Below are 27,512 nucleotides of genomic sequence, written 5' to 3' on the forward strand. Positions count from 1 at the left end.
CAGCGCTAACACTAATCTGCTGGGGTTTTTTTAATTCTTGAGGTTTGGAAAAACAGACAGAGGGGATGCTAAACTGCACACTAGTTAAAAATGCTAACCAGAACGCTAGGCTATAGTAAAAAAGTAGCGAAATGTGTACAATTTCAAAGGTTAATTTTATTACTGTTTACTAATATGCTAATGTGTTTGCTTGCCTGTTCTCTATTAAGTCCTATAAAGTCCTAATTTGCTAGCAGGTTTTCTATGATTTGCTATGATGCTAACTAGGATATAAAGTGTTTATTGCTACGTTCTTGTAGTTGGATGTTACCATGATTAATATATAAAGCTAATTTGTGTTTAGCCTTTAGCATAATGCTACTTTGCAGTTTACTACACCAATAATTGTAGTAAAACAGAATTTCAGCCTGACTAAAGATTCAAGGGGTGTATGAGGATGATGATAAAGTTTTTTTGCTAGTGGAGCGAAACCCAGTGCTAATCTGGATTTGATTTAGCGGTGCTGCAGTTAACTTCAAAAGCGACTGGAGGTCTGTAAGAAGGAAAAAAACCACAGCAAGAATGAAGCGTCTGGCCCGAGTAAAGAGTGCTAATAAATTAGAGATAAAAGCACTTCCACATTACCTCAGAGCCATTAAATCCAACATGGCCGCTGCAGATCTCCAAATCATCTACACATGGGGTTTTTTTTGGAGGGAAAGAGAGCCGCGGCTCCCTGGGGGAACGTTAGCGAGAATGGCTCGCGCTCGCCTAATAGCAACCATACGGCGCTGTGTAATGCTGCCTGATTGTTTGTGGCACTTTTCTGGAATGTTGAGACGGAGATTCTGGATCCCGTTCTGGAAAAATAACACAGAGCTGGCTAGCGGTTAGCACTGAGACAAGTCTGCTGGATACAAGGCGCTTTTAAAGTGTTTTGCAATACTTATGTCTGATTCACACACCCACCGACATCCAGTGAGCAGTGTGTGATAGTGAGCGGTGTGAAGAGATACGTTTATAACGTTTATAGCGTTTCTAACTTTTAGAACAAGCCGAAAAAAATTTACATCTCTAGACTCTAGTAATAAACTAGTAATGCCAACGTCACACATAAGGGCCACGCTAAAATCAATAAAGTAGGATTAGCATGGTAGTTAAATCGCACAGCCAAAATGCTAACTCGCATAACTCTGTTATCTAGCATGCTAGTTCGTATTTAATGTAACATGCTAACTTTTTTAACCTGCTATATATAGGATGCTCGATCGCAGCTAGCATTCTAGTTTGTTTGCTTGCTTGTTAATAATATACTATATATATATATATATATATATATATATATATATATATATATATATATATATATATATATATATATGATATTCTATAATATTAATTTGGATTTGTTTGGATGCTAATTTCTGAGCAATTTAAAGTCACTCGCCTTTATTGACCACGCCCACACAGGGCACTCTCTTGGCACCGCCCTCTTAATTACCCCACCCCTGTTAGGTTCAATAATCCACACTTGATGTTTATTTTACCTTATCTGGGTATTAATAGTGCACTTAATCCCAGTGCACTACACGCTTTTATACAATTATTTAAACACAAGGTTAAAGTGTACACTTCATGACAAGTTTCCCTAAAGTGGTGCCCTACAGGGAGGACACTACAGGGATAAAAAACTGCTGCTTTTAGGAACCAGCGCAAATAAATTAAGAATACAAGTAAAAGGAATAAACACGCCTCAGACAAACCACAAACGTCTCGCTTTGATCGCCACTGAAACTGTTCTGGACACGTCCTCAAATCTCAAACACGAGAGACTCATTCAAGTCAGGATCTGGTCTCCGTCTGTGCTGCAGAACATGAGAAAACACGACTTCTACAAACAAAATGAGAAAAAAAAACATAGCAAATGTTGAGCAGATGTGCTTTATTAACAACCAGGAAGGTGCACGAGATTCCCTCAGGACGTAGTGGAGGAGAGAGACACAATGTTATTAAAACACAGCTGAAAATTACAAACCGCATGAAAACATGAACAAATTAGCCTTGAGTCACATTAAAACGCAAAAACACTTAAGAACTAAATGCCCTAAACCCTAACTAGTGCCTCAGTAAACACCTAAACCTAAACTAGCAATTCAGTAAACGCCCTAAACCCGACAAGTGCCTCAGTAAACATACTAAACATAAACTAGTGCATCAGTAAATGCCCAAAACCCAAATAAGCGCTCCAGTAAACATACTAAATGTGAACTAGCGCTTCATTAAATGTCCTAAACCCAAACTAGCGCTTCAGTAAATGCTCTAAACCCAAACTAGCGCTTTAGTAAATGCTCTAAACCCAAACTAGCGCCTCAGTAAACATACTAAACGTGAACTAGCACCTCAGTAAATGCTCTAAACCCAAACTAGCGCCTCAGTACACATACTAAACGTGAACTAGCACCTCAGTAAATGCTCTAAACCCAAACTAGCGCCTCAGTAAACATGCTAAACGTGAACTAGCACCTCAGTAAATGCTCTAAACCCAAACTAGCGCCTCAGTACACATACTAAACGTGAACTAGCACCTCAGTAAATGCTCTAAACCCAAACTAGCGCCTCAGTAAACATACTAAACGTGAACTAACGCTCAGTAAATGCTCTAAACCCAAACTAGCGCCTCAGTAAACATACTAAACGTGAACTAGCACCTCAGTAAATGCTCTAAACCCAAACTAGCGCCTCAGTAAACATACTAAACGTGAACTAGCACCTCAGTAAATGCTCTAAACCCAAACTAGCGCCTCAGTAAACATACTAAACGTGAACTAACGCTTCAGTAAATGCTCTAAACCCAAACTAGCACCTCAGTAAACATACTAAACGTGAACTAACGCTTCAGTAAATGCTCTAAACCCAAACTAGCGCCTCAGTAAACATACTAAACGTGAACTAACACCTCAGTAAATGCTCTAAACCCAAACTAGCGCCTCAGTAAACATACTAAACATGAACTAACGCTTCAGTAAATGCTCTAAACCCAAACTAGCGCCTCAGTAAAATCCAAAATAAGTATCTCAGTAAATGCTCTAAAGCAGAAGGAATTGATTGATCAATTGATGAATGGATGGAGGGATGGATGGATTGGATGGATGAACTAAATGGATATATGAATGGATGGATGGAATGATGGATATGGAGATGAAGTGAGGGAAAAACAGTAAAGAGAAGGAGGTAGAGATGGTAGGAAAAGAACTGAAGGAGGGATGAATGGACAGAGGGATAAAGGAAAGAACAGAGTAAAGCACAAGATTGAGTGAGAGATGATGGAGAACCTGGAAGAGCAGAAGCAGTGAGGAGAGACAGAGGGTTAAGCTAGATAGCGGGAAAACAGAGGGAAAGTGCTGGGGTGAAGCGTGATTTGGAACACGACAGTGTGGGCGTGGCCTGTGGGCATTACAGTGCAAGCGGTGTGTAGGCGGTGAACCTCACGTCGCACGTGTCACTTCTAATTACATGGCGTTCCCAGAGCCGAATCCCGGGCCGATGGAGGGATATTGCGGATAAATTGGATGGGAATGAGAGGCGCCGCGGCCGAGCCTCTTCCCCAGGTGGGTCCAATCTAATCTGATTAAAGAGATGAGGACGGATGATGGCCGTGTGGAAACATCACGCAGCTCCATCACACCTCCATAAAGAAACTATTACAGTCCTGTCAGCTCCACCCACATCAGGGGGAGGGGACGGGGATTTACACTTCATTAACTCCCACAGAAATGGATAGAGAGAGAGAGAGAGAGAGAGAGACATAAAGAGAGAGAGAGAGAGAGAAAGAAAGAGAGATAATGAGGAAGTAAAGGAAGTAGTTTGAAGAAAAACAGAAGAAAAAATTGTTATTGGGCAAATGCTAATCAGGAACTAGCATAATAATGGATACTTTGTTTGGGTTGAAAGTCAAAAATATAGCTATCACTACAATAAGAACAGTAAGCAGACATAAAGTGTGATGTGAGGTTTGGGACAGAACCTCATGCACACCATGAACCTTCTTGCCTTCTTATTTAAAACACAACCTAAAAATGGCCGTGACAGTCATGAGAACATTTCTGAGTTCCGGTGTCTGAACGTTAAAACGGGTCCAGCTCTAACAGGAACACTGACATTTGTGATGGAGCCTTGAACACTACCTAGGGGATAAATTCTTGCAGCTGGTTTGGGACAGAGCCCTCGAAAAAAAAAAATGCTTTTAGAGCTAAAGAGAACAGAGATAAGACCCCGTATGCTAGCCGGCAAGCTAGTGCTCATGCTAATTGCCTGTCGCTATCAATGTGTTATTGATGAGCAAACTGGGAGCTAAGCTTACAGGAGATTAGCGGCGCTATCGGCTTCGTTTAGCGCTGAGTAATTGCCTAACGAAGGGGAATTAACGCTCGCGAGACAGACATGACAGAGGCGCGGTTCAGGAGGAAAACATTGGCGATAACAGCTAGTTCACATTCATAATGATAACCACACACACACACACACACACACACACACACACACACACACACACACACAATACTACAAACTGAGAGGTGGCATGGTGATAAACCCTACTACCTGGATTGTAAATGGCTGACATTCAACAATCATGTTATTTCTGAATAAATCCATCCCCCCCCCCACACACACACACACACACACATCATCACTCTTTAATATTTACATATCTGACATGATTGGTTGAAAGCAGTGGAGTTAGCTTTTTGACATCACAATCTGAGCTCAAGCCCCACCCCCAAATTCCTTATATGGAGAGGAGGTTACCAGAAGACTGATCTCTCTCTCTCTCTCTCTCTCTCTCTCTTTCTGTCTACCTTCATCTTTTCAGTTATTTTGTTCTTTCATAGTGTCTCTCACATTCTTTGATCTTCTTCTCTCTTTCTTTTCTCTCACTCTGTCTCACCCTATACTTTTCCACCTCTATCTTTCTATCTCCCTTTCCTTGTTTCTTTCGCTACCTTTCTTAATCTGTCTATCTTTCTAAATATCTACATATATATTTGTCTGTCTGTTTGTCTCTCTATCTTTGTCAGTATGTCTCTCTCTCTCTCTCTCTCTCTCTTTCTGTCTTTGTTTGTCTGTATGTCTCTCTGTCTTTGTCAGTGTCTCTCTCTCTCTCTCTCTCTCTGTCTTTGTTTGTATCTCTCTCTCTCTCTCTCTCTCTCTCTCTCTCTCTCTCTCTCTGTCTTTGTTTGTATCTCTCTCTCTCTCTCTCTCTCTCTCTCTCTTTCTGTCTTTGTTTGTCTCTATGTCTCTCTCTAACTCCCGCTTTATAACATGCAAATGAGCAACAGAATCGAGATGAACAAGGTCCCCACACACACAGTCAGTAGATTATGAAAGAGCGAGTCCTACCTTGTCGTCGATGTCACTCTCGCTGTCACACTATAAAGAGAGGAGAAGAAGAGAGAGAATTATTTATGTGCTCCTGGCTGTGGAGCTCGTTATAAGAGCAGTTCTCCATTTCGAAGTTCTCCATGTCAGCGTTCTCCGTCTCTCTGGATAAAAGGAATGAAGGAGAACCTTTAAAACGCTTAAAACCCCATAAATACCAATTTGCTTCACAACAAAACATCCCAACTTAAAACCCCGAGATCTACAAACCCCACCTTCTGCCATCCAGAGATCTACAAACTCCTCCTCCTGCCATCCTGAGATCTATAAACTCCTCCTCCTATCATCCTGAGATCTACAAACTCCTTCTCCTATCATCCTGAGATCTACAAACTCCTCCTCCTATCATCCTGAGATCTACAAACTCCTCCTCCTATCATCCTGAGATTTACAAACTCCTCCTCCTATCATCCTGAGATCTACAAACTCCTCCTCCTATCATCCTGAGATCTACAAACTCCTCCTCCTATCATCCTGAGATCTACAAATTTGACCTCCTGTCATCCTGAGATTTACAAACTCCTCCTCCTATCATCCAAAGATCTACAAACTCCATCTCCTGCCATCCTTAGATCTACAAGCTTCTGCTCCAATCCTGAGATTTACAAGCTCCTCATCCTTCCACCCTGAGTTCTACAAGCTCTTCTTCTAGCCACCCTAAGGGCTGCAAACGCCTCCTTATTATTCTTAAACTTACAAGCTCCTTCTTCTGCTGATCTAAGATCTACATGCACTTGTTCCCATACTAAGATCTGCCATTTCTTACTCCCACCCTAATATATCTAAGCTTATCATTTAGTCATCTACAGATCTACAAGCTATTTCTCCTGCCATCATAAAATCTACAAACTCCTACTTCAAACCTGAGATCTACAAGTTCCTTCTTCTTCTACCATAAGATCTACAAGCTCCTTCTCTTGCCACCTTGAGATCTACAAGCTCCTCCTCCTACCATCATGAGATCTACAAACTCCACCTCCTGCCACCCTGAGATCTACAAGCCCCTCCTCCTACCACCCTAAGATCTATAAGCTCCTCCTCCTACCACCGTGAGATCTACAAGCTCCTCCTCATTCTCCTCTCTGATCTTTACCTGACTCATAGATCACTAAACTCTATATTTGCCATTTTGCCTCTCGGCACATAAACAGACTCCAGTTATGAATATGCAAATGAGCAGTGATGAATATGCAAATAAGCCACAGCAGGCATTTGCACTTTAAAGGAGCTGGCAAAGGGGTCGAGAGTGTTGTTCACCACAGGATTTTACATTCAAATGCCTCGAAGGCCTCGCTTGCTGCCTCAAGACGACTGTGTGTGTGTGTGTGTGTGTTTCCACATCCCTGTTATCCTCTCCTCTAAAGACACAGCTGCTTAAGTGTACAGAGATGCACTGGAGTGGAACGTGTTCTCAGATCGTCCTGTCTGTCAGCGTGAAGGCATTGAGTGTTCTGACACACCTTTGTGTGTGTGTGTGTGTTTGTGTGTGTGTGTGTGGCTCTGAATCAGTATTCTGGGTTCAGATGGGTCGTTAAGCCAAGAATAGACAGATGACAGATGAGAGTGTTGAGGATTAACCAGCTGTCAATCAAACTTCCCTTTTAGTGAGAACACACACACACACACACACACACACACACACACACACACAAGGTTACAAGGTGTTGATTAATTCTCTCTAACAGCAGGTCTGAGCGTAGTGCAGGTTTATATTACGTTCTCACAGACCTGTACAGCATGGATGTATCATGTACGGAAGAGAAGAGAAGAGAAAGTGAGAGAAAGGAGGATGAGTGTTTATAGCTGCTATAATGAGTGTGAGAACAGAAAGTGACTCCTCACTGACTTTTTATAATATGATTATAACCAGGTATATGTGACGCTGGAGCTGATCAATTATCTTTATTCACAGTAACCACACACACATTCTCACACACACACACACACACACACACACACACACACACACACAATACAAGAGAGTGATTATAGATAGATAGATAGATAGATAGATAGATAGATAGATAGATAGATAGATAGATAGAAATATATATACACGCACACACATGCACAATTCAAGAGAGTGATATACAAAAGCACACACACAACCAAACACACACACACACAGCTCTAACACTGGTGTCGATGTGAGACTATGCATCACTGCATGCCGACACACGTCACCATACTTTTCACTGCTGTTGCTGTGGCAACGAGGGAGCGGTGACATCACCGGAAACGAGCACACACACACACACACACACACACACACACACACACGTACCAATGTCCATCAAAACCCATTTCCATTATTAGGCTATAGAAACAGAACTACTGCCATGTTCATCATCACCACCATCATCATCATTATCATCATCATCATCATCATCTATTCATCATATCTTCATCATCACCACCATCATCATCATTATCTATTTTAGTTACATCACTAATGCAGCTGTTTATTATATTACTGCACTTTAGTAACAGATAAACAGCCACACACACACACACACACACACAGACAGCCACACGCACACACACACACACACACACACTCACACACAGCCACACACACACACACTGACAAACACACACAGCTACACACACACTCACACACAAACACACACCCACACACACTGACATACTGATACACACACAAACACACAAACACACACACACAGTCACATGCACGCACACACACTCACACACAGCCACACACACACTGACAAACACACACAGCTACACACACACACACTCAGCCACACACACCCACACACACTGACACACTGATACACACAAACACACACACACAAACACAGACACACAGTCACACGCACACACACACACACACACACACACACACACACACACACACACACACATACACACAGCCTGCATGTTAGAGTCAGTGTGAGACTAAAAGCCCTGAGGCCCAATCTGTTCTACACTCAACTACATCAGTGTGTGTGTGTGTGTGTGTGTGTGTGTGTGTGTGTTGGATGCTGAGGCCAGTGGGAGACTACAAACTCCATCAATCTGTCCCTCACACACACAAACACGCGTCGTCTTTCATTCGTTCCCTTTATTCATTTTTCCTCTGTTCATTCTTTTCTTCCTCTTTCCTTTCCTCTATCCACAATCCATCTTTCTCTTCATCTCTCTCTCATTATATTTCTCTTTTTATCCTGTCTTCTCCAGTCTTCTTTCATTTATTTCTCCTTTATTCTTTTCTTTTCTTATTTATTTACCCTCACTCCTATCTCTCTCTTTCTCTCTCTCTCTCTCCTTCTCTCTCTATCTCTCTCTCTCTCTCGCGTCCTTTTCTCTATCACTCATTCATTCTATCTCTTTTATGTTTATGTCTCCTCTTCCCCCCCCCCTCTCGCTCTCCCTCAGGTGTAACAGGAAGTCAGCACTCCGGAGCGATACACACTTAACAGGTGAGATTCTGATATTTATATTTAAATCATATGCAAATAAGATGCAAATAGGATGAAGGTGGTTATTTTATCAGGGGCTGGTGTTATCTCTAATTATCAAACACAAGACGGAGAGTCGATGAATAAACGATAAAACACACACACACACACACACACACACACACACACACACACACACACACACACACACACAAAGGAGCGAGGCCAAGAGACAGAAACAGAGAGAGAGATTTGTAGCTGCATCCTCCGGCGCTGAATAATTTACATCAGACGAGGGAAAAGAGCAACACAGAAAACACTGACAGCAAGGCAAACACACACACACACACACACACACACACACACACACACACACACACACACACACACACAAAACCTTAAGCACTCCCAGCCTCCACTTTACTATTCTGAAGTCTAACAGAAAGCCAGATAAAGCCACATTCTCTCAACGTTCTCTCAGTGGTCTCTCAGTGTTCCCTCTCAACGTTCTCTCAGTGTTCCATCTTATCGTTCTCTCAGTGTTCTCTCAGTGTTCCTTCTCTGTGTTCTCTCAGTGTTTCCTCTCAGTGTTCCTTCTCTGTGTTTTTATGTGTTCAAGTGTTTTTTCTCAATGTTCTCTCTGTGTTTTTTCAGTGTTCCCTCTCTGTGTTCAAGTGTTTTCTCTCCACATTCTCTCTGTGTTCTGTAAGTGTTCCCTCTCCACAGTCTCTCTCAACTTTCTCGCTATGTTTCCTTCTTGAAGTGTTCTTTCATCGTTCTCTCTCATGCAACATTCTCAACCTTCTCTCTGGGTTCTCTTTATGTTCTTGAATCGTTATCTTAACGTTCGCTCAATGTTATCCAAATGTTCTCAAAACATGTTATCTCAGTGTTCTCTCTCAAAGTTCTCATAATGTTCTCAGAGTGTTCTCACCAATGTTTTCTGAATGTTCTCAAAGCGTTCTCTCATAAAGTTTCCTCAGTGTTCCCTCACAGCGTTCTCTCTGAGTTCCCTCAGCGTTCTCACTGCTTTCTCTCTCAGCGTTCTCTCTGAGTTCTCGCAGTATTCTCTCTGTGTGCTCTCAGCGTTCCTTCTCAACGTTCTCTCTGCATTCTCTCAGTGTTCTCTCTGCATTCTCTTAGCGTTCCTTCTCAACATTCTCTCTGCATTCTCTCAGTGTTCTCTCTGCATTCTCTCTGTGTTTTCTCAACGTTCCTTCTCAACGTTCTCTCTGCATTCTCACAGTGTTCTCTCAGTGTTCTCTCTGCATTCTCTCAACGTTCTCTCTGCATTCTCTCAGTGTTCTCTCTGCATTGTCTCAGTGTTCTCTCAGCGTTCCTTCTCAACATTCTCTCTGCATTCTCTCAGTGTTCTCTCTGCATTCTCTCAGTGTTCTCTCTGCATTCTCTCAGTGTTCTCTCAGTGTTCTCTCTGCATTCTCTCAGTGTTCTCAGTGTTCTCTCTGCATTCTCTCAGTGTTCTCTTAGCGTTCCTTCTCAACATTCTCTCTGCATTCTCTCAGTGTTAACTTTCAATGTTCTGAAAACGTTCTCTCTCAGCATTTCTCTTTATTTCTCATTTTCTTAAAATTCTTCCTATATTTTTACCAACTTTTACCTAATTCATCCTTTTCTTCTTTTTCTTTCCTCCAGTCATTATTTACTTCTTTTTCCATTCATTCACCTTTTTTCCAATTTTTTTTTCCCCAGAAATAATCGTTTTCTCCCTGCGTTTCTCCCCCTGTTATTTCCTCTATTCATCACTTTCACTTTTTTATCCTTTCATTTATTGTTTTCTTCCCTTGTTTTTATGTATTAGCAGTGTAAGCAAGGTGAAATAATGCTGGAAAAACTTTCCCCAAACCCCTCCCTCTCCACAAGCCCCTCCCTCTCCCCAAGCCCCTCTCTCCCTAAGCCCCTCCCTCGCCTAAATAGTCACCTCTTGACTCTTGACTTGAAGAGTTTGTTAGAATTGTGGACTGGTGCTAATGCTTAGCTTACTAGCTTCCGTTCAGTATTAGCGTTGTTAGGCATAGTGTGTGTGTGTGTGTGTGTGTGTGTGTGTGTGTGTGTGTGTGTGTGTGTGTACTAATGACAAAAACTACCAATAAACACTTTTAGCAACACTGTCACCTGATCAGAGCCGTGTTCCCTCCGTCTCATCTGAAGTTTATCAACGTGCCAGCTTGTGTGTGTGTGTGTGTGTGTGTTTGTGTGTGTGTGTGTGTGTGTGTGGACTGACTGTCTATTATGGCTTTCCCTTGAGTCTCTGCACCATATGGTAGCACATATGCGGCATCAATTAAAGCTCCTGTAGAACTGATTGAACCCACGCCAGAGCCGTCCGTCTCTCACCTGTCCCGCGCACGTGTGTGTGTGTGTGTGTGTGTGTGTGTGTGTGTGTGTGTGTGTGTGTGTGTGTGTGAACAGAAAGTGGTCACAATGAACACGATAACTGCGAGACCTAAAACGTCCGTGGTACAGCTAGTAATGCGACTAGATGTTTGGGGGGCCAGGAATATGACAGGACATAGCATGTTAGCATGCTAGCTTCATAACTAAGAAACAATTATACAAATATAATTATTAATATTAACACACCTGTAATGTTAGCTCATTTTAGCTGGAATTGGACCAGATATTACCAGAGTTAGACCGGAGTTAGCTATGCTTTTAGGTTAGCATGTGTTAGACAAATATAATCAGCAATGACAATTACAAAAATAAAAAATATAAAAAACACCACAAACATTCTCTCTGGTCAGCGCGTTAGCCTGTTAGCCTTAATCTTGATTAAAATCTATTCTAAATGCTAGATGTATTCTATTATATTGCTTTTCTGTACATTTAGATAAAAATTAGCATGTTAACTTTAAAATCATCCTAGAAATCCAGTCAGGCTAGTTACCATTAGCAGTGAGAGATAACTGAGGTTTGCAGTTCACTAGCGTTAGCAGCAAAGATGACCATAGTTTATAAATAGGACACATTCTGTCAGGTTACTTACATCAGCTAGCTAGCTTTGCCCACAGAGATTCTGCCTCAAGAGCGCATATTAGCTAGCTAGCATTAGCAGTAAGGTGAGGTTAGCATGTGCTAGCCACTTAGCTTTAAAAATTGACCAGAAATCGTGTCAGGTTATCTTACGTAAGCTAGTTAGCAAGTAATGGCATTAAGGATGATTCAATCTATAAATATATTACATTAGCTTGTTAGCCAACAGGCTAGTATTTTGTATTTTTTTTACAATAAAAGTAGCAAAATATTATTATGGATTTTGTTTGTCATTTAATTCCTGTTTTTGCAGCTTGCTAGCATTTAATCCTTAGTCAATTAGCTGACTTCTTTGATTAGCTAACGCTATACATTTGTTTTCCTAAATGGCTCATTTGCAAAGCTAAGAAGCTAGCAAATGTAAAGACTAGCTAGCACAGTTGTCCAGTGTAACAGTGTCACAGGTGATGATGCTAGCTCTAACATTTATATTTGAATGCTTATCAGGAGGTATCATAGATAAATAAATACCTCAGCATAGCCACTTTAGCGTTTAACATTAGCATAATGCAAACACAAAAGGATTTTCCGGTGCTAGCATGCTAGCTTTGAGGATATAAGTGTAAATTTACACCCGACTGACAGATCAAATATAAGCATGCTAGCACTTACATGTTACATCAGTTATTAGCATGATGGAGATGCTACACAAAGAAAATGCTACGGTTCCTCACAGTGTTCAGGAAAGATATCTCTCTGGCATCAAACTTTCCATCAGAGATACAAACTCTGTGTGTGTGTGTGTGTGTGTGTGTGTGTGTGTATGCAAAAAAAAAGACATACAGAGATTTTTTTTCTGTGATCGTAGCACGGATTTAGCGCAATTAGCGCTAGTGCCCTGAAAACACAGAGATGTTCATTTTTTCTTCCTTTCTGCGAGCGACAGAAGCAGAGATGCTTCTTTTTCTTAAAAAAAAAAAGGCAGTAGACATCTAATCACGGTCGAGATCAAAGCGCAGATCTGACGTTCGCTCGGATTCAGATGTTTTCCAGCGTGACGGCGTTCCGCGAGGACGTACTGAAATGACAGAACACAGCAGGGGAGCGTCGCTAAAAGAGCTGATGTTTCCAGCTTCTCGGGCTCATTATTTCCTGATGGTGGAGACTGTCACACACATGCACACACCCAGACACACACACACACACACACACACACACACACAAGACATTTTGATTTTACATTTTAAAGCTGTCGAAAATATTCACAGGCTGGAAAACGGCATAGAAGAAGGAAGTGCTAAACAAGCCGAACGTGCTAAGCTAATCCCATTAGCGTATAACATCCTCACGCGTTTTCATTATTTAAAAACAAACACTAACAACTGCTTTTGATTTTGCAATCCAGCAGGAAGATGAGAACTTCATCACATCTACCTGTAACCAGAGTTACTTTGCTAACACTACAGTGTGTGCTAGCTAGCTAATATCCAATTCCATTCAAAAACAAAAAACCTTGTTGATGTCTACCATGAGGAACAAGTGAAGAACCTGTTCCATAAAGTAAAGTAAAGCTTGTAGGGTGTAGAGACACAATGTCCCAGAAGTACAGAATACTAAAAATATAAGACCCTAGTGCCCTAAAGTACTCTAAAGTACCCTAGTGCTCTAAAATCACAGTGCCCTAAAATCTACTGCCCTAAAGTTCTAGAGCCTGAAAACTCTAGTACTAATAGCCCATGGTCTGAACCACACATAGCCGTAAAAACCGAGTACCCCAAGACCCCACCAGCTCAGAACCAGGCCTAGTGTACAAACACCAGTAAAATCTTGTGTATCTTCCAGTAAAAGGATGCTAGGACTAGATTGAGTTAGCCATGCTAGCATGCTATCCAATAAAACCTCAGTGATGAGTGTGAGATGCAAGATAAACTTCCCTTCATTTTCCTCTTTCCTTTCATTTCCCTTTTCTTTTTCCTTTCATTTCCTTTTTTCATTATTTCTTTTCCTTTCCATTTACTTCATGCTTTTAGAGAAAATCCGGAATCATCGGTTAGCAAAAACTAATTTAATTATATTAGCATGGCTACGTCCTGACAGGAAAAACACAATCGTTTCTTTTTCTCCTCCTGCTCCATCTCTCTCTCTCTCTCTCTCTCTCTCTCTCTCTCTCTCTATCCTTCCTCTCCAGGAGAGAGAGAGATTTCGAGCGTGCACTTCTCAGCTCATCGGAGTGTAAAATTGAACGTTCTTCAGGCAGATGGAGAAATGAAACCTGGCAGGTCTGAAGTGTTAACCTTGAGATTAACCGAGAGAAACACACACACGCGCACACACACACGCACGCACACACACACGCACATATACACACACACACACGCACGCACACACACACACGCACACACACACACACACACACACACACACACACGTCTTCTGCAGCTTTTTGCAGCTCATTTCAAGCCTTGTGTTAGAAAATCGATTACGTAATCGCTGCTGAATCGCGGCGAGACGTCGTGGAGAAACGCTAGCGAGCAGAACGGGATTAAAAACTCATTTATTTATGTAAATATGTGGCTAAGCTTCACCTTATCACCCGCATTGTGTGCAGCTTTAATTGCCTTCATTTCATGCCCCAGCTTCATTTTTGAAATTAATTTTTAAATGCACCAGCTTCTGGAGCTGCAGCGTCCCTCACAATCTGATGTGCTGCAAGACCTCCACCACCGGTTCCTCAGTTTCCTCTGGTACATCATGATGAGCTTCCTCATGAGGCATACCAAGAACCAGCTGCCTTTTCAATTGACTCCCTTGCAATCCCAAACATTCACCATCACCACCACCACCTCCACCACCCTCCCTCTGGCCCTTATTCATCTGGTTCATACACTTCAGCTCACAATCATTCCTGAGCACCTGTTCAGAAAGCTGAGTCTATTGCACCCAAGGCCTGAGGTCTGTACTACCAGGCCTTTCTGACTTATATCAGTGATGAACCTCAAAAACCACCACCTTCTCAATACCACCACCACCACCTTCTCAATACCACCACTACCATCACCATCAACACCACCATCATCACCACCACAACCACTACCATCAACAACACTATTTTACCACACAACCACTACCATCACCACCACCTTCTCAATACCATCACCACCACCTTCTCAATACCACCACCACCTCCTTCTCATTACCACCACTACCATCAACACCACCACCACCACCATCACCGACTCCATCATCACCACCAACACCACCACCACCACCAACACCACTACCTTCTCAATACCACCACCACAACCTACCGCTACCACCACCATCACCTTCTCAATACCACCACCACAACCCACCACTACTATCACCAACATCATCATTACCACCACAACAACCACCACCTTCTCAATACCACCACCACAACCCACCACTACCATCAGCACCACCATCTCATTACTAGCACAAACCACCAATACCATCACCAACACCATCATTACCACCACAACCATTACCATAACCACCACCACCTTCTCAATACCACCACTACCATAACCATCAACACCACCACCATTACCGTCACCGACACCATTATTACAACCACTACCATCACCATCAACATTGACATCATCACCACTACAACCACTATCATCACCATCAACGCCACCACCACTACCTTTGTAGAGATCCTCAACAACACCAGCTTGTTTTTGTATGTACTTGGCAGAGAACCTCACCTGGTACATCAACACCAGCTCCATCGCTACGGGAAGCCCCGCCCCCACACAGAGTTAGCAAAAAATATCAACCTGTTATCTTAAATAAAAAATACAATAAATAAAATACAAAACCAGCATGATGTCATGCTAGCAATCTCACCGTGTTATTAGCCGCACCTAGCCAGCTAGCACTACATTTCAAAACGATCAGCTGATACCACAATGTCACATTTGTTCCACATGCTAGCGGAATAAATAGCTAGTCCTTAGCTAGTGGGTGTATTCCGGTTGCTTAGCAACAGTATGATCCCGACTGTAGTTGTTGAAACAGAGCGTGTGTACAGGATGAAACCGGTTTGAGCTAGCCTGAGCTGGTTTAGCATGGCTAGTTGTAATCCACACACGCTAGCTGACTAGCAGAAGGTTTTGGTTCGGCTGTTTTGTTGCCTGCAGCCGTCACGCTTTCTGCTGGTCTCAGCTGTTCCTCAGCACGGAGACGAAGAAACAGGAGGGTGAGGGAATGAAAGAGGGAAAGGAGAAGAGGGATGGAGGGAGGGATGGAGCTTGTTTTTCATTCGGTTAGCCTGACAGCGCTGCTGCACACACACTGACACTGCAGGGAGGAAATTGCCCCTCTTCATTAGAGCTGACAAATCTTCCAGCTTTTCTTCACCTCGCCTGATTTCCTCTCTCTCTCTCTCTCTCTCTACCTCTCTCTCACATGCACATGTTCTGTTTCTCCCCAGAAGTGCTAACAGTAGGGCAACACAAAATAAAGCTGGCAGTAGGCAGTTAGCATGATGCTAAAGCCAACTGACCTGCATCTTTTTTTTTTTTTTTACCCTCTTTCTCTGTACTTTGTGTCGAAGCTCAGGGTTAACGCGATTAAACGCTCGCTCGGCCAGGAGCCGGTTGGCGTAACGCTAATGCTAGCATCTGAAAAGTTGCAACTAAAATGAAAAGAACAGGCTAAGGACAAATAAAGTCTGCCAGGTATCTCGACGCTACGTCTTTCAGGAACATTTTATCAACACTAGTGCAGGAAAAGCTAATACGCAGCTGTTAGCATGGTGCTAATTCTTAATTGCTATTGTTTTTTTTCAGCGGTTACTTACAACAATAATGCTAATAATGAACAAGTTCACACAAGTCAATGGACTGGATGCTAATAAAATGCATAAATAATACACAAATATACGTTTTAGTCTTCTTCTAACGTCATGCCACATAACACCATATACGGTCAATTTCCCGTTTTCCAAATTTTAATCTTTACTGAAACATAAAGTCAGACAGAGAGACAGACACCTGGTGTATTCTGCTGTGCTAGTTTGATGTTTTTAGTAGAATCTGAAAGTTTAGCGGGTTTAGCTTGTTACTTATAATGACAAAGCTAATAATAAAAAAAGCTAGCATGAGTTAATAAACAGGATGCTTATGCGATGGTTATACAGGAACTTGTTTATTTACTGTTAGCATGTACTGTTAGCATAAAGCTAAATCACGTGTAGTGTTTTGCCAGTTAGCATCTTTGGTAAATAACCGCATTCCTATGTTTTAGCATTTTTTTCTTACATCGGGTGTTGCATTTAGCATGTTATGGGGTCTGTTTGGCGTGTTATGGGGTACTGTCTGTTTCGCATGTTATGGGGTACTGCCTGTTTAGCGTTTTTAGCAGTACCGCATGTTTAGCGTGTTATGTAACACAGCGTGTTTAGCCTGTTTTGGGGTACTGTCTGTTTAGCGTTTTTAGCGGTACCAAATGTTTAGCGTGTTACGTGGCACTGCGTGTTAAGCATGTTTTGCAGTACTGTGTGTAGCGTGTTATGTGGTACCACGTGTTTAGCGTGTTATGGGGTACTGTCTGTTTAGCGTTTTTAGCAGTACCAAATGTTTAGCATGTTATGCGGCACCGTGTGTACATCCGCAGTATCATTAGAGAATAACAAAGTTTTTCCCTGTTAGCTCGTGGCTCGGTTTGGGCCCCGGCCCTGCAGTACGACGCCGCAGTGGAATTTTCTCCACGAAAGATTAGTGAGGTTAAAGAGCTGCGTTGTTGCGGTGGGATGGCTAAACCCCCCCTCGCCCCGATCTCCTGACACCGCCCCCCCCACCCCCCCCGCCGGCTCACACCGCCATCATCGACAGCAAAATGACTTCAGTAATGAAGAAGTCAGAGTCATAAATTCTGCTCTCCGCCTCTACAGCTAGCAACAATTTCCTCTGAAAAATTCATAGTGCAATTTCCCTCAAATCCCTCCTAGCGAGCACAATTATGGAACTTTCATCTCAATTGATTTATGTGCAGGGGGGTGGGGCGGGGCGGAGGGGGGAGGGGGGGCAGGACCCTGACCTTAAATCATTGTTTTTAAGGAGAACGAGTGAACACGATTAAACAGCAGCAGCTCCTGCTACAGACTTTTACAGATAAGTGTGTGTGTGTGTGTGTGTGTGTGTGTGTGTGTGTGTGTGAGAGAGAGAGAGATTAATAACACTAATTGAATTATGCAGTGTTTCTCCGTGTCCTGAGATTCAGGGTCATAATCGCTCATAACAACTCGCTTCACTGGAGCTCCACATTCACAAATCTAACGCAGCGGCCGAGACGAGTCTAATGAAGGAAGAAAAAGAAAAATGTATAAAAAATGAGGGAGAGTGGAGAGAAAGAGGGGGGGCTTTATAAAAATAAAATAAAATAAAATAGAGAGACAAAGAGTGACAGATAGACAGAAAGAGAGAAAATAAAGGAGAGATACAGAGGGAGAGAGAGATGGAGAAAAAATGAAAGAAGGAGAACAAGAGAGAGATACAGAGGGAGAAAAGTTTGAGAGAAGAGATTGAGCAAAAGATAAAATGAGAGAGACAGAGTGATAGAGAGAGAAATATAAGAAAGGATAGTGATTGTAAGAAAGGAAAAGACATGGAGAGAAGGAGAGAGAGAGAGAGAGAGAGAGAGAGATGCTGCACTTCTATATTCTTGGTAAAAAAAAAAGAACCCTGAGAAAAGAGAGAAGGTGATGAACATGAGGAATGATGTGAAATTAGAAGAGAAACAGCTCTGTCCTCCATCATCACTTCTCTCCGTCTCGAGCGTCGTGTTTCATTTAGCTCCAAATATTTCCTCGGTGTGAAAAGAGATTTATCATAAACGGCAGACGCATTTACAGAAACACAGGAGCGCATTACGACAGCGATGTCTTCACTGCGGCTTCAGAAAAAAAAACAACAACAACGAGCGCACATCTGGCTGAAGTGGAAGTTAATTTGATTAAACTTCCTGCCGTAATTGGCTCCGTTTCCTGCCCGGCGAACACACAGTCGGCGCCGCGGTGCTGAGAACTCAATCAAGCTGTGTTACGTTTCTATCTGATAAAAACGTAATTGATTGGAAAGCAGACAGGATGTGTGAGGAGACGAGTGCGAGGTCTCAGCGGGGAACAGAACGAGCCTACAGGGAGCTCATTAAACCTCAGAATCGCTCAGAATTAACGAGCTGACAACCAGGAACAGCCGTGTAGCACATCACATCACATTCACATCTGTATCTACACCACAACCACATCTGTATCTGCATCACATCCACATCTGTATCCGCATCACATCCGCATTACATTCACATCTGTATCTAAATCAAATCCACATCTGTATCTACATCACACCCACATCTAAATCTACATCACATCCACATCTGTATCTTCATCACATTCACATCTATATCATATTGACATATGTATCTGAATCAAATCCACATCTGTATCTACATCACACTCACATCTGTAACATCACATGCACATCTGTTTCCACATCACACTCACACCTGTATCTACATCACATTCACATCTTTATATAATTCAGATATGTATGAAACAAATTTGAGAAATGTTTAAGATGACTGAGATATGTATATACCGTATGAGATATATATGAGATATGTATAAACTGTATGAGATATATGTGAGATATGTATAAACTGTATGAGATATATGAGATATGTATAAACTGTATGAGATATATGTGAGATATGTATAAACTGTATGAGATATATGTGAGATATGTATAAACTGTATGAGATATATATGAGATATGTATAAACTGTATGAGATATATGTGAGATATGTATAAACTGTATGAGATATATGAGATATGTATAAACTGTATGAAATATATGTGAGATATGTATAAACTGTATGAGATATATGTGAGATATGTATAAACTGTATGAAATATATATGTGAGATATGTATAAACTGTACAAGATATATGTGAGATATGTATAAACTGTATGAGATATATGTGAGATATGTATAAACTGTACAAGATATATGTGAGATATGTATAAACTGTATGAGATATATGTGAGATATGTATAAACTGTATGAGATATGTGAGATATGTATAAACTGTATGAGATATATGAGATATGTATAAACTGTATGAGATATATATGTGAGATATGTATAAACTGTATGAGATATATGTGAGATATGTATAAACTGTATGAGATATATGAGATATGTATAAACTGTATGAAATATATATGTGAGATATGTATAAACTGTACAAGATATATGTGAGATATGTATAAACTGTATGAGATATATATAAGATATGTATAAACTGTATGAAATATATGTGAGATATGTATAAACTGTATGAGATATATATGAGATATGTATAAACTGTATGAAATATATATGTGAGATATGTATAAACTGTACAAGATATATGTGAGATATGTATAAACTGTATGAGATATATATAAGATATGTATAAACTGTATGAAATATATATGTGAGATATGTATAAACTGTATGAGATATATGTGAGATATGTATAAACTGTATGAGATATATATGAGATATGTATAAACTGTATGAAATATATGTGAGATATGTATAAACTGTATGAGATATATATGAGATATGTATAAACTGTATGAAATATATATGTGAGATATGTATAAACTGTATGAGATATATGTGAGATATGTATAAACTGTATGAGATATATCTGAGATATTTATAAACTGTATGAAATATATATGTGAGATATGTATAAACTGTATGAGATATATGTGAGATATGTATAAACTGTATGAGATATATATGAGATATGTATAAACTGTATGAAATATATATGTGAGATATGTATAAACTGTATGAGATATATGGTCTGCTGCAGAGTTTTTTTAAAAGAAGCACGTTTTCTTTTAAACCTCAGGTCTCACACGGTGCAATGTGATCTCTCCTTCCCTCTGGAGGACGCGTCTCATTTCCTGCCTGCCTCTGACCGCAGTGCCCTGGAGCTTTAGCGCCGTCACTGACTCGCTAACGGCTAACGCGGCCTCGGTGGAGGAGATAAAGACGTCACGAGTGAGGAGAGAGAGAGAGAGAGAGAGAGAGAGAGACTCAAACAACCCCAGAGGATTTAATCTTCCTCTGTCCTTCTCCAGGGATCCTTCACGCTCTCTCTCTCTCTCTCTCTCTCTCTCTCTCTCTCTCTCTCTCTCTCTCTTTACTGCTCTTTCCATCCTACCCTGAGATGACTTTCTCTCTCTCTCTCTCTCTCTCTCTCTCTGGAGATATTTGATCCCGTGAGTTCCCAGCACGCGCTGATCGCTGCGGCCTCAATGAAACAGGAGCAGGATTTAAAAAAAAACAGACAGAAAGAAAAACGAGGGCAGAGGAACTGCAGGTAGTGGAGAGTGACAGAGATTCCCTCTGGAGCTTTGGCCTCAATTCAGCAAACCAACAGGGCAGCATACACACATATACACACACACACACACACACACACACACACACACACACACACACACACAAATATGGCTAGTGTGCTTCAAATACTCGGTTTATCCAAATACACAATTCTATTAAATACGGTTTATTAGATTTATTCCAACACACGTGCACACACTCATGCACACACAGGTATACACACACACAGACACACATGGATAAACACACATGCACACATGAACACACACTTTACAAAGCTGACCATTGTAATCTTTATCCTTAAACATGTTCCTGTTCTGCAGCTTCCTGTGTTTTACTTGTTTGCCGCAAGGTTCGTGTTTGTATTTTTGTTCTGCGTTTTCATACTTTAAACGTTAGTTTTCTATCTTTTTTCCCTCTTAAATAATCCTGAACAATAGTTTTTTGTTTTCCTGACTTGTTGTAACTGTTAGTGCGTAACTTGTTAGTGCGATTACCACTAGTGTTGATTACATTCATTACCTCACAGTTGACTCACAACTCTACTCGCCATTATAAGTTCAAGTTCAAGTTGATTTCTATAGCGCTTTTCACGTGTTATAAGCACTATGTCTGTGTGTCTGAATTCGAACAATCAACAACATATCAGTTAGATCCCATTCCAACTAAACTACTAAAGGAAGTGTTATATACAGCTGGTGAGCCTCTTCTCAATATTATTAACTCCTCACTATCTTTAGGTCACGTCCCTAAACCCCTCAAGTTAGCAGTTATTAATCCCCTCATTAAGAAACCTCATTTAGATCCAAACACACTATCGAATTACAGACCCATTTCAAATCTCCCATTTATGTGTAAGATTTTAGAAAAGATTGTCGCTGCCCAGTTCTGTTCCCACTTACAAGAGAACAATATCTTTGAGGAGTTTCAGTCAGGTTTCAGGCTCCATCATAGCACAGAATCTGCTCTAGTTACAATCACTAATGACCTGTTTTTAGCTTCAGACCAAGTCTTCATCTCGCTGTTAGTTTTACTAGATCTTAGTGCTGCGTTCGACACTATAGATCATGATCTTCTCCTGGATTGCTTACAGAATTACATCAGCATTCAGGGAGAGACATTAAGCTGGTTTAAATCCTACCTGTCTGATCGTTACCATTTTGTAGACTTAAATGGAGAGCTATCCAGGATAATGCTAGTAAATTATGGCGTGCCACAAGGTTCAGTTCTAGGACCCCTACTTTTCACAATATACATGCTTCCATTAGGAAATATTATTAGAAGGCATGGAATTAGCTTCCACTGCTATGCTGATGATACTCAGCTATATATCTCATCTTAACCAGACGATACAGCTCAATTAACCCGGATAACTGAGTGTGTTAAAGAATTAAAAGACTGGATGACCCATAACTTTCTACTACTAAATTCTGATAAGACAGAGATTTTGCTCATCGGCTCAAAAACTAGTACACAGAAGCTCCAGCATCTCAACCTGCATTTAGACGGATGTTCTGTAACCACTAGTTCAACAGTAAAAGACCTGGGAGTTATTTTAGAGCAACTTTTCTTTTAAAAATCACATCAACCAAGTTACAAAAACAGCCTTCTTTCACCTTAGAAATATTTCTAATCTAAGAAACATGTTTATATCTGATGCAGAGAAGCTCGTCCATGCGTTCATGACCTCCAGAATAAACTACTGTAATGCATTACTAGGTGGATGTCCTGCATCATTAATAAACAAGCTTCAGTTTGTCCAGAATGCAGCAGTCAGAGTTCTTACAAGGTCAAGAAAATATCACCATATAACCCCAATCTTCTCATCCCTGCACTGGCTTCCTGTTAAGATTCAAATCAACTACAAACTACTGCTTCTTACCTACAAAACACTAAATGGTTTGGCTCCATGTATCTCTCCAGTCTTCTAACACGCTACAATCCGTCACGCTCTCTGAGATCTCAAAACTCTGGACTTCTAGTAGTTCCTAGAATAGCAAAGTCCACTAAAGGTGGTAGAACATTTTCACATTTAGCTCCTAAACTCTGGAATAGTCTTCCTGACAGTGTTCGGGGCTCAGACACACTCTCCCAGTTTAAGTGTAGATTAAAGACGTATGTTTTAGCGAGTTCTACACATAACACACATCACATCATAACCTTGTGCTCCAGAACATCTGATCACATGCACATTATCAACTTGTGCTGTTAATATCATGAACAGCAGCTACGCTAATTCCTCTCCACTGCTTCTCTTTCTCTCCCCATCCCGAGGCATCCTGAGGTTGCTCCAGCTCCAGTCACGTCCCACCTCATGAAGATTAAAGTTTTGTAACACGCCAATGCACAGTCACAGGGAGCACAGACCTTCATAAGTCAGGGTAGAAAAAGACATGGTCCGGTGCACATCTGGAGCTGTGCGACTGGTGCTGTTCTAAACATGTGCGTTACTGCCGTCTGCTATTCTGACCACGTGGGCACCCTGTCACAAGCTCCTCCTCACACGTGAAACTACATGACCTCACATCTGCACCCACACTACTCACCAGGTTTGGCTCCTGTGGACTATACCCTCTTCCTGAAGATGAAGATCCGGCTCGCTGTTTTGACAACGTTGTGGAGACCCGGCGAGAATCGCAGAAGAGAAGAAGACGTCCAGAACACGTTCCAGAGGAACACTGGGAGGCGCTGTATTACTGTGCATGGGGACTATTTTGAGGGTAGAAGTGTGGAAATGTTGATAAATAAAGTACTTTCTTGTAAACAGAGCGAATCCTAAACCTTTTTGATATTACCTCGTTTTGAGATGAAACGTCTGAGCCACTCTTGAATTTTATAAGTAACTCATAACATGTAACTGACAAACTAATGACTTCAAAGCTAATTTTCACGTTGAGTAATGCAGGTATCGTACGCTGTTTCCTGTAGCATGCAGTATGAGATGATTCCAATAAAAATTGTAGTTGAAAAGTCAGATCACAGTTTGTGGAGTGTCGTAGCAGAATTTATGTCCCTTGATTTCTGTACAATTTGCTGACATGGAAAAATTTGTGTCGGCCATCTTTAACACGCCGTCTAGGGGTTTTCGGTTTCTGATGAATATATATGTAGCTCCACTCCAGTCGTTCCTGAAAGGTCTGCAGAAAACTGTTCATGGTTCCTCAAATGGAACTCCAGTTGAATTTTTTGAGCTCCTGCTTTCTTGGTTCCTGTGCTCTGAGAAATCTTGACCTCGAGCTACAGATGGAAGAACAGATGGAGAAAGACAGAACGAGAGAAGAGTGGAGGAATGGAACGAGAGTGTGTGATGAAGGGGAAAGGGTTAAAGATATCTCTAGCTGTAACTGAAACGCGAGAAAACCACAAGACCCAGCGAGCGCTAGCATCAGATCAGTCATGAGACACTCAGGCAGCAGGAGCATGAGAACATCCTGCAAATGACTGGAATTAAAATTAGATATGACCTGAAACACACCCAGGCTTTAATCGGCAGCCACATGGTAGAACTTCTCAAGCAAATGAAACATTATATAAAAGAGCATCTCTAAATTCCGAGCAGAGATAACTCTCCAGAGTTAGAAACCAGCGTGAAAATCAGGAACAGTCAAGGTAGAGATTTTCGTTCCCTTTTGAGGTTCTTCAGCCATATTTCATTATTCTAAGATCTCCAAACTCTCATCACTTCAAATAATTGATGATTGGTAAACGGTTGTTCAAGATTTCCTCCTGATGTTTGGGTTCCTGCTCTTCCGACACAACCAGAACATCTCTGCTACATGCATGTCAGTTGCAGACGTCCAGATTCACAACATTACAACAAAGTTCTGACTGGCTGAAGACCAACAACCTTTAGCTCTATCAATAATTACTGACCTTTGATCTGACAGGTTCCCTTCAGGCATCTGCACCAGGCACCAGCACACAATAATAAAAATCAGGAACTAAAAATATCCTGTCAGACCCTGTCTGAGTTCCTGAAAAAGTTCTTGCATCATGCAAAAGTTTCTTGAAATGGAAATACAGTCAGATGATCTGCTTTACTGACAAAACCCTCCTAAAAAATGTTCCTGAGTCCACCAAAAGGTTCTTGCAGCAGAAACACACCCGGAGCTTCTCACTTTTTCTATAATGGATCCACAAACGATAACCTCCTGGATTCCAGAAACCAGTTCTGTTAATGGAAATCCATCCTAATGGAAAGGTTCCTAAAATGGTTCAGAAATGTGCTAAAAACGTCTCTTTACTTTAAAAGTTCCTGAGTTCCTGAAAAAGTTTTATTTAAAATTATAAGTCCCTGGAAAGGTTCCTGTGTTCCTCACAAGGTTCTTGCATGACTTTAAGCAATATCATGCTTTAAACCGCTAGCTAGCGGAACCATTAGCATGTTCTACAAAAGAAGCGGGAAACCTGAGTTTACTTACTTACACAAACACAAACATAAACCCCTCACACCTACACACGAATACACACACACACACACACACCTTTGAGAACACACATGTACACACAAATAAATCAACACACCTACACACCTACACACAAACACACATACACAAAAACACACATTCGAGAACACACACATGCACACACAAACATACACACTCACAAACACACACCTACATACACACACAGACTCACACACACCTACACGCTCAAACACACACATACACACTCACACACAAACACATTAGCACAAATACGTACACACACATACACACACAAAGACTCGCACACACCTACACGCTCGAACACACACTCATACACACTTACACACACTGCCACAAATATGTGTACACACACACTCACACACACACGCTTACACACACACACACACACACACACACATACACACACACACACACTAGATCTCTCTCTAGCAGACACACAGGAAGTGATGATGAAGTGATTGACGCTGTGGTTTGGGCGTTTGTGAAACTGCAACGTGTTCAGAAAATGTGGTGTTGAGTCAGAACTGAAAAGATCACCTGCAACCAAAATCTCACCAGGAACACACACACACACACACACACACACACACACACACACACACACAGCAGAGTGTTATTGATTGTGAAGGTGTGAACACGAAAGTGTTTCGGCTCCGTGCGGTTTGGTTTTTACGCCTTTCTCGCGGATGCACAGATCATGCTTTCACACCTCCATGCAAAAACAAAACACACACACACACACACACACACACACACACACACACACACACACACACACACACATATGCCCTCTTCTCCTCAAAGGTCTCTCTTGAAGGTTCTCTGGGAGTTCCTCATGAGACAAAAACTAAACCGTGAATGGCTCAGACTTGATGGTGCTGAGACCAGAGAAAGAAGAACCTTATCAGGAACCAGACTCTTTTGAGAACCCCTCCTGACTTCTCTCACTGGGTACTGGTGGGGTTGAATCTAATGAAAGGTTTTACAACAAGAAGCCTATAACCTGGTGTTCATCTTTGAGAAAGATCTCCAAGGAGACCTTTTTAGGAAGCCAAGAACATGACACTTCATTCAGAACCAAAGAACAGAATTTTCTTTTTTTCTAAAATCATATACTAACCATACTAACTATACTTAACTTTCTTCTTCCTAGTCATGGAGAACTAAATCTGCTTAGCCAATCAGAGTAAAGCACTCTTAAGCCCCCCCTCCCACAAGTTTCATGCCAATGAACGTAAAGAAAAACTTAAGCATCGAGTTGTTCGCAGTTTTTTGGAAGTTTTTAATTCTTTAATAAATTGTGGGGGGCGGGGCTTAACAGCACTCTTCAACTATTGGCTAAGAAGATTTGTATGGACAGCCCCCTGGCCAGTAAGAGTTCTGGATTGTAGTGGTAATGAATGAAACCCTGCGTCACACTGTGCAATTGTGACCAAGATTTGTTCGTCTGAGTAAATAAAAGATTCCTGCAATCTAAAGCTAAAATCTGTCGTCTTTGATCGCCGGTTTCACAGACAACCGACTGTCACGATGCTTTTTTTCATCATCTTCAAACCACCTCAGGAGATAAAGTGGAAGCAGGTCAGGTGGACAGAACAGCGAGAAGGCGTTATTTGTCATGAATAAAATGAACGCTACAGATTGTTTGTGTTAGCGGGAGAACACGGCTCTGAACGTGTTCGTGGTCTTTTCCTTGATTGCATCTGTTTTTGATTGTTTTACGTTCTGAGATTATGACAACTGAGATCCTACAGTGAGACGTGAGGATCACGTTCGTACGGGATGTCTGACATCAACAATCAC

General features: G+C 41.4%; 1 protein-coding gene across 1 annotated transcript in view; it reads right to left on the bottom strand.

The window, feature by feature from the left end:
- fbrsl1 (fibrosin-like 1) overlaps nucleotides 1–27,512 on the bottom strand; it is a 242,858-nt gene that overhangs the window by 115,390 nt on the left and 99,956 nt on the right. Inside the window, 1 exon segment of the mRNA XM_046841445.1 lies at nucleotides 5,377–5,406. Coding sequence (XP_046697401.1) covers nucleotides 5,377–5,406 — 30 coding nt within the window.

Source organism: Silurus meridionalis, chromosome 27 (assembly GCF_014805685.1).
Source record: "Silurus meridionalis isolate SWU-2019-XX chromosome 27, ASM1480568v1, whole genome shotgun sequence".
Classification (NCBI taxonomy): domain Eukaryota; kingdom Metazoa; phylum Chordata; class Actinopteri; order Siluriformes; family Siluridae; genus Silurus; species Silurus meridionalis.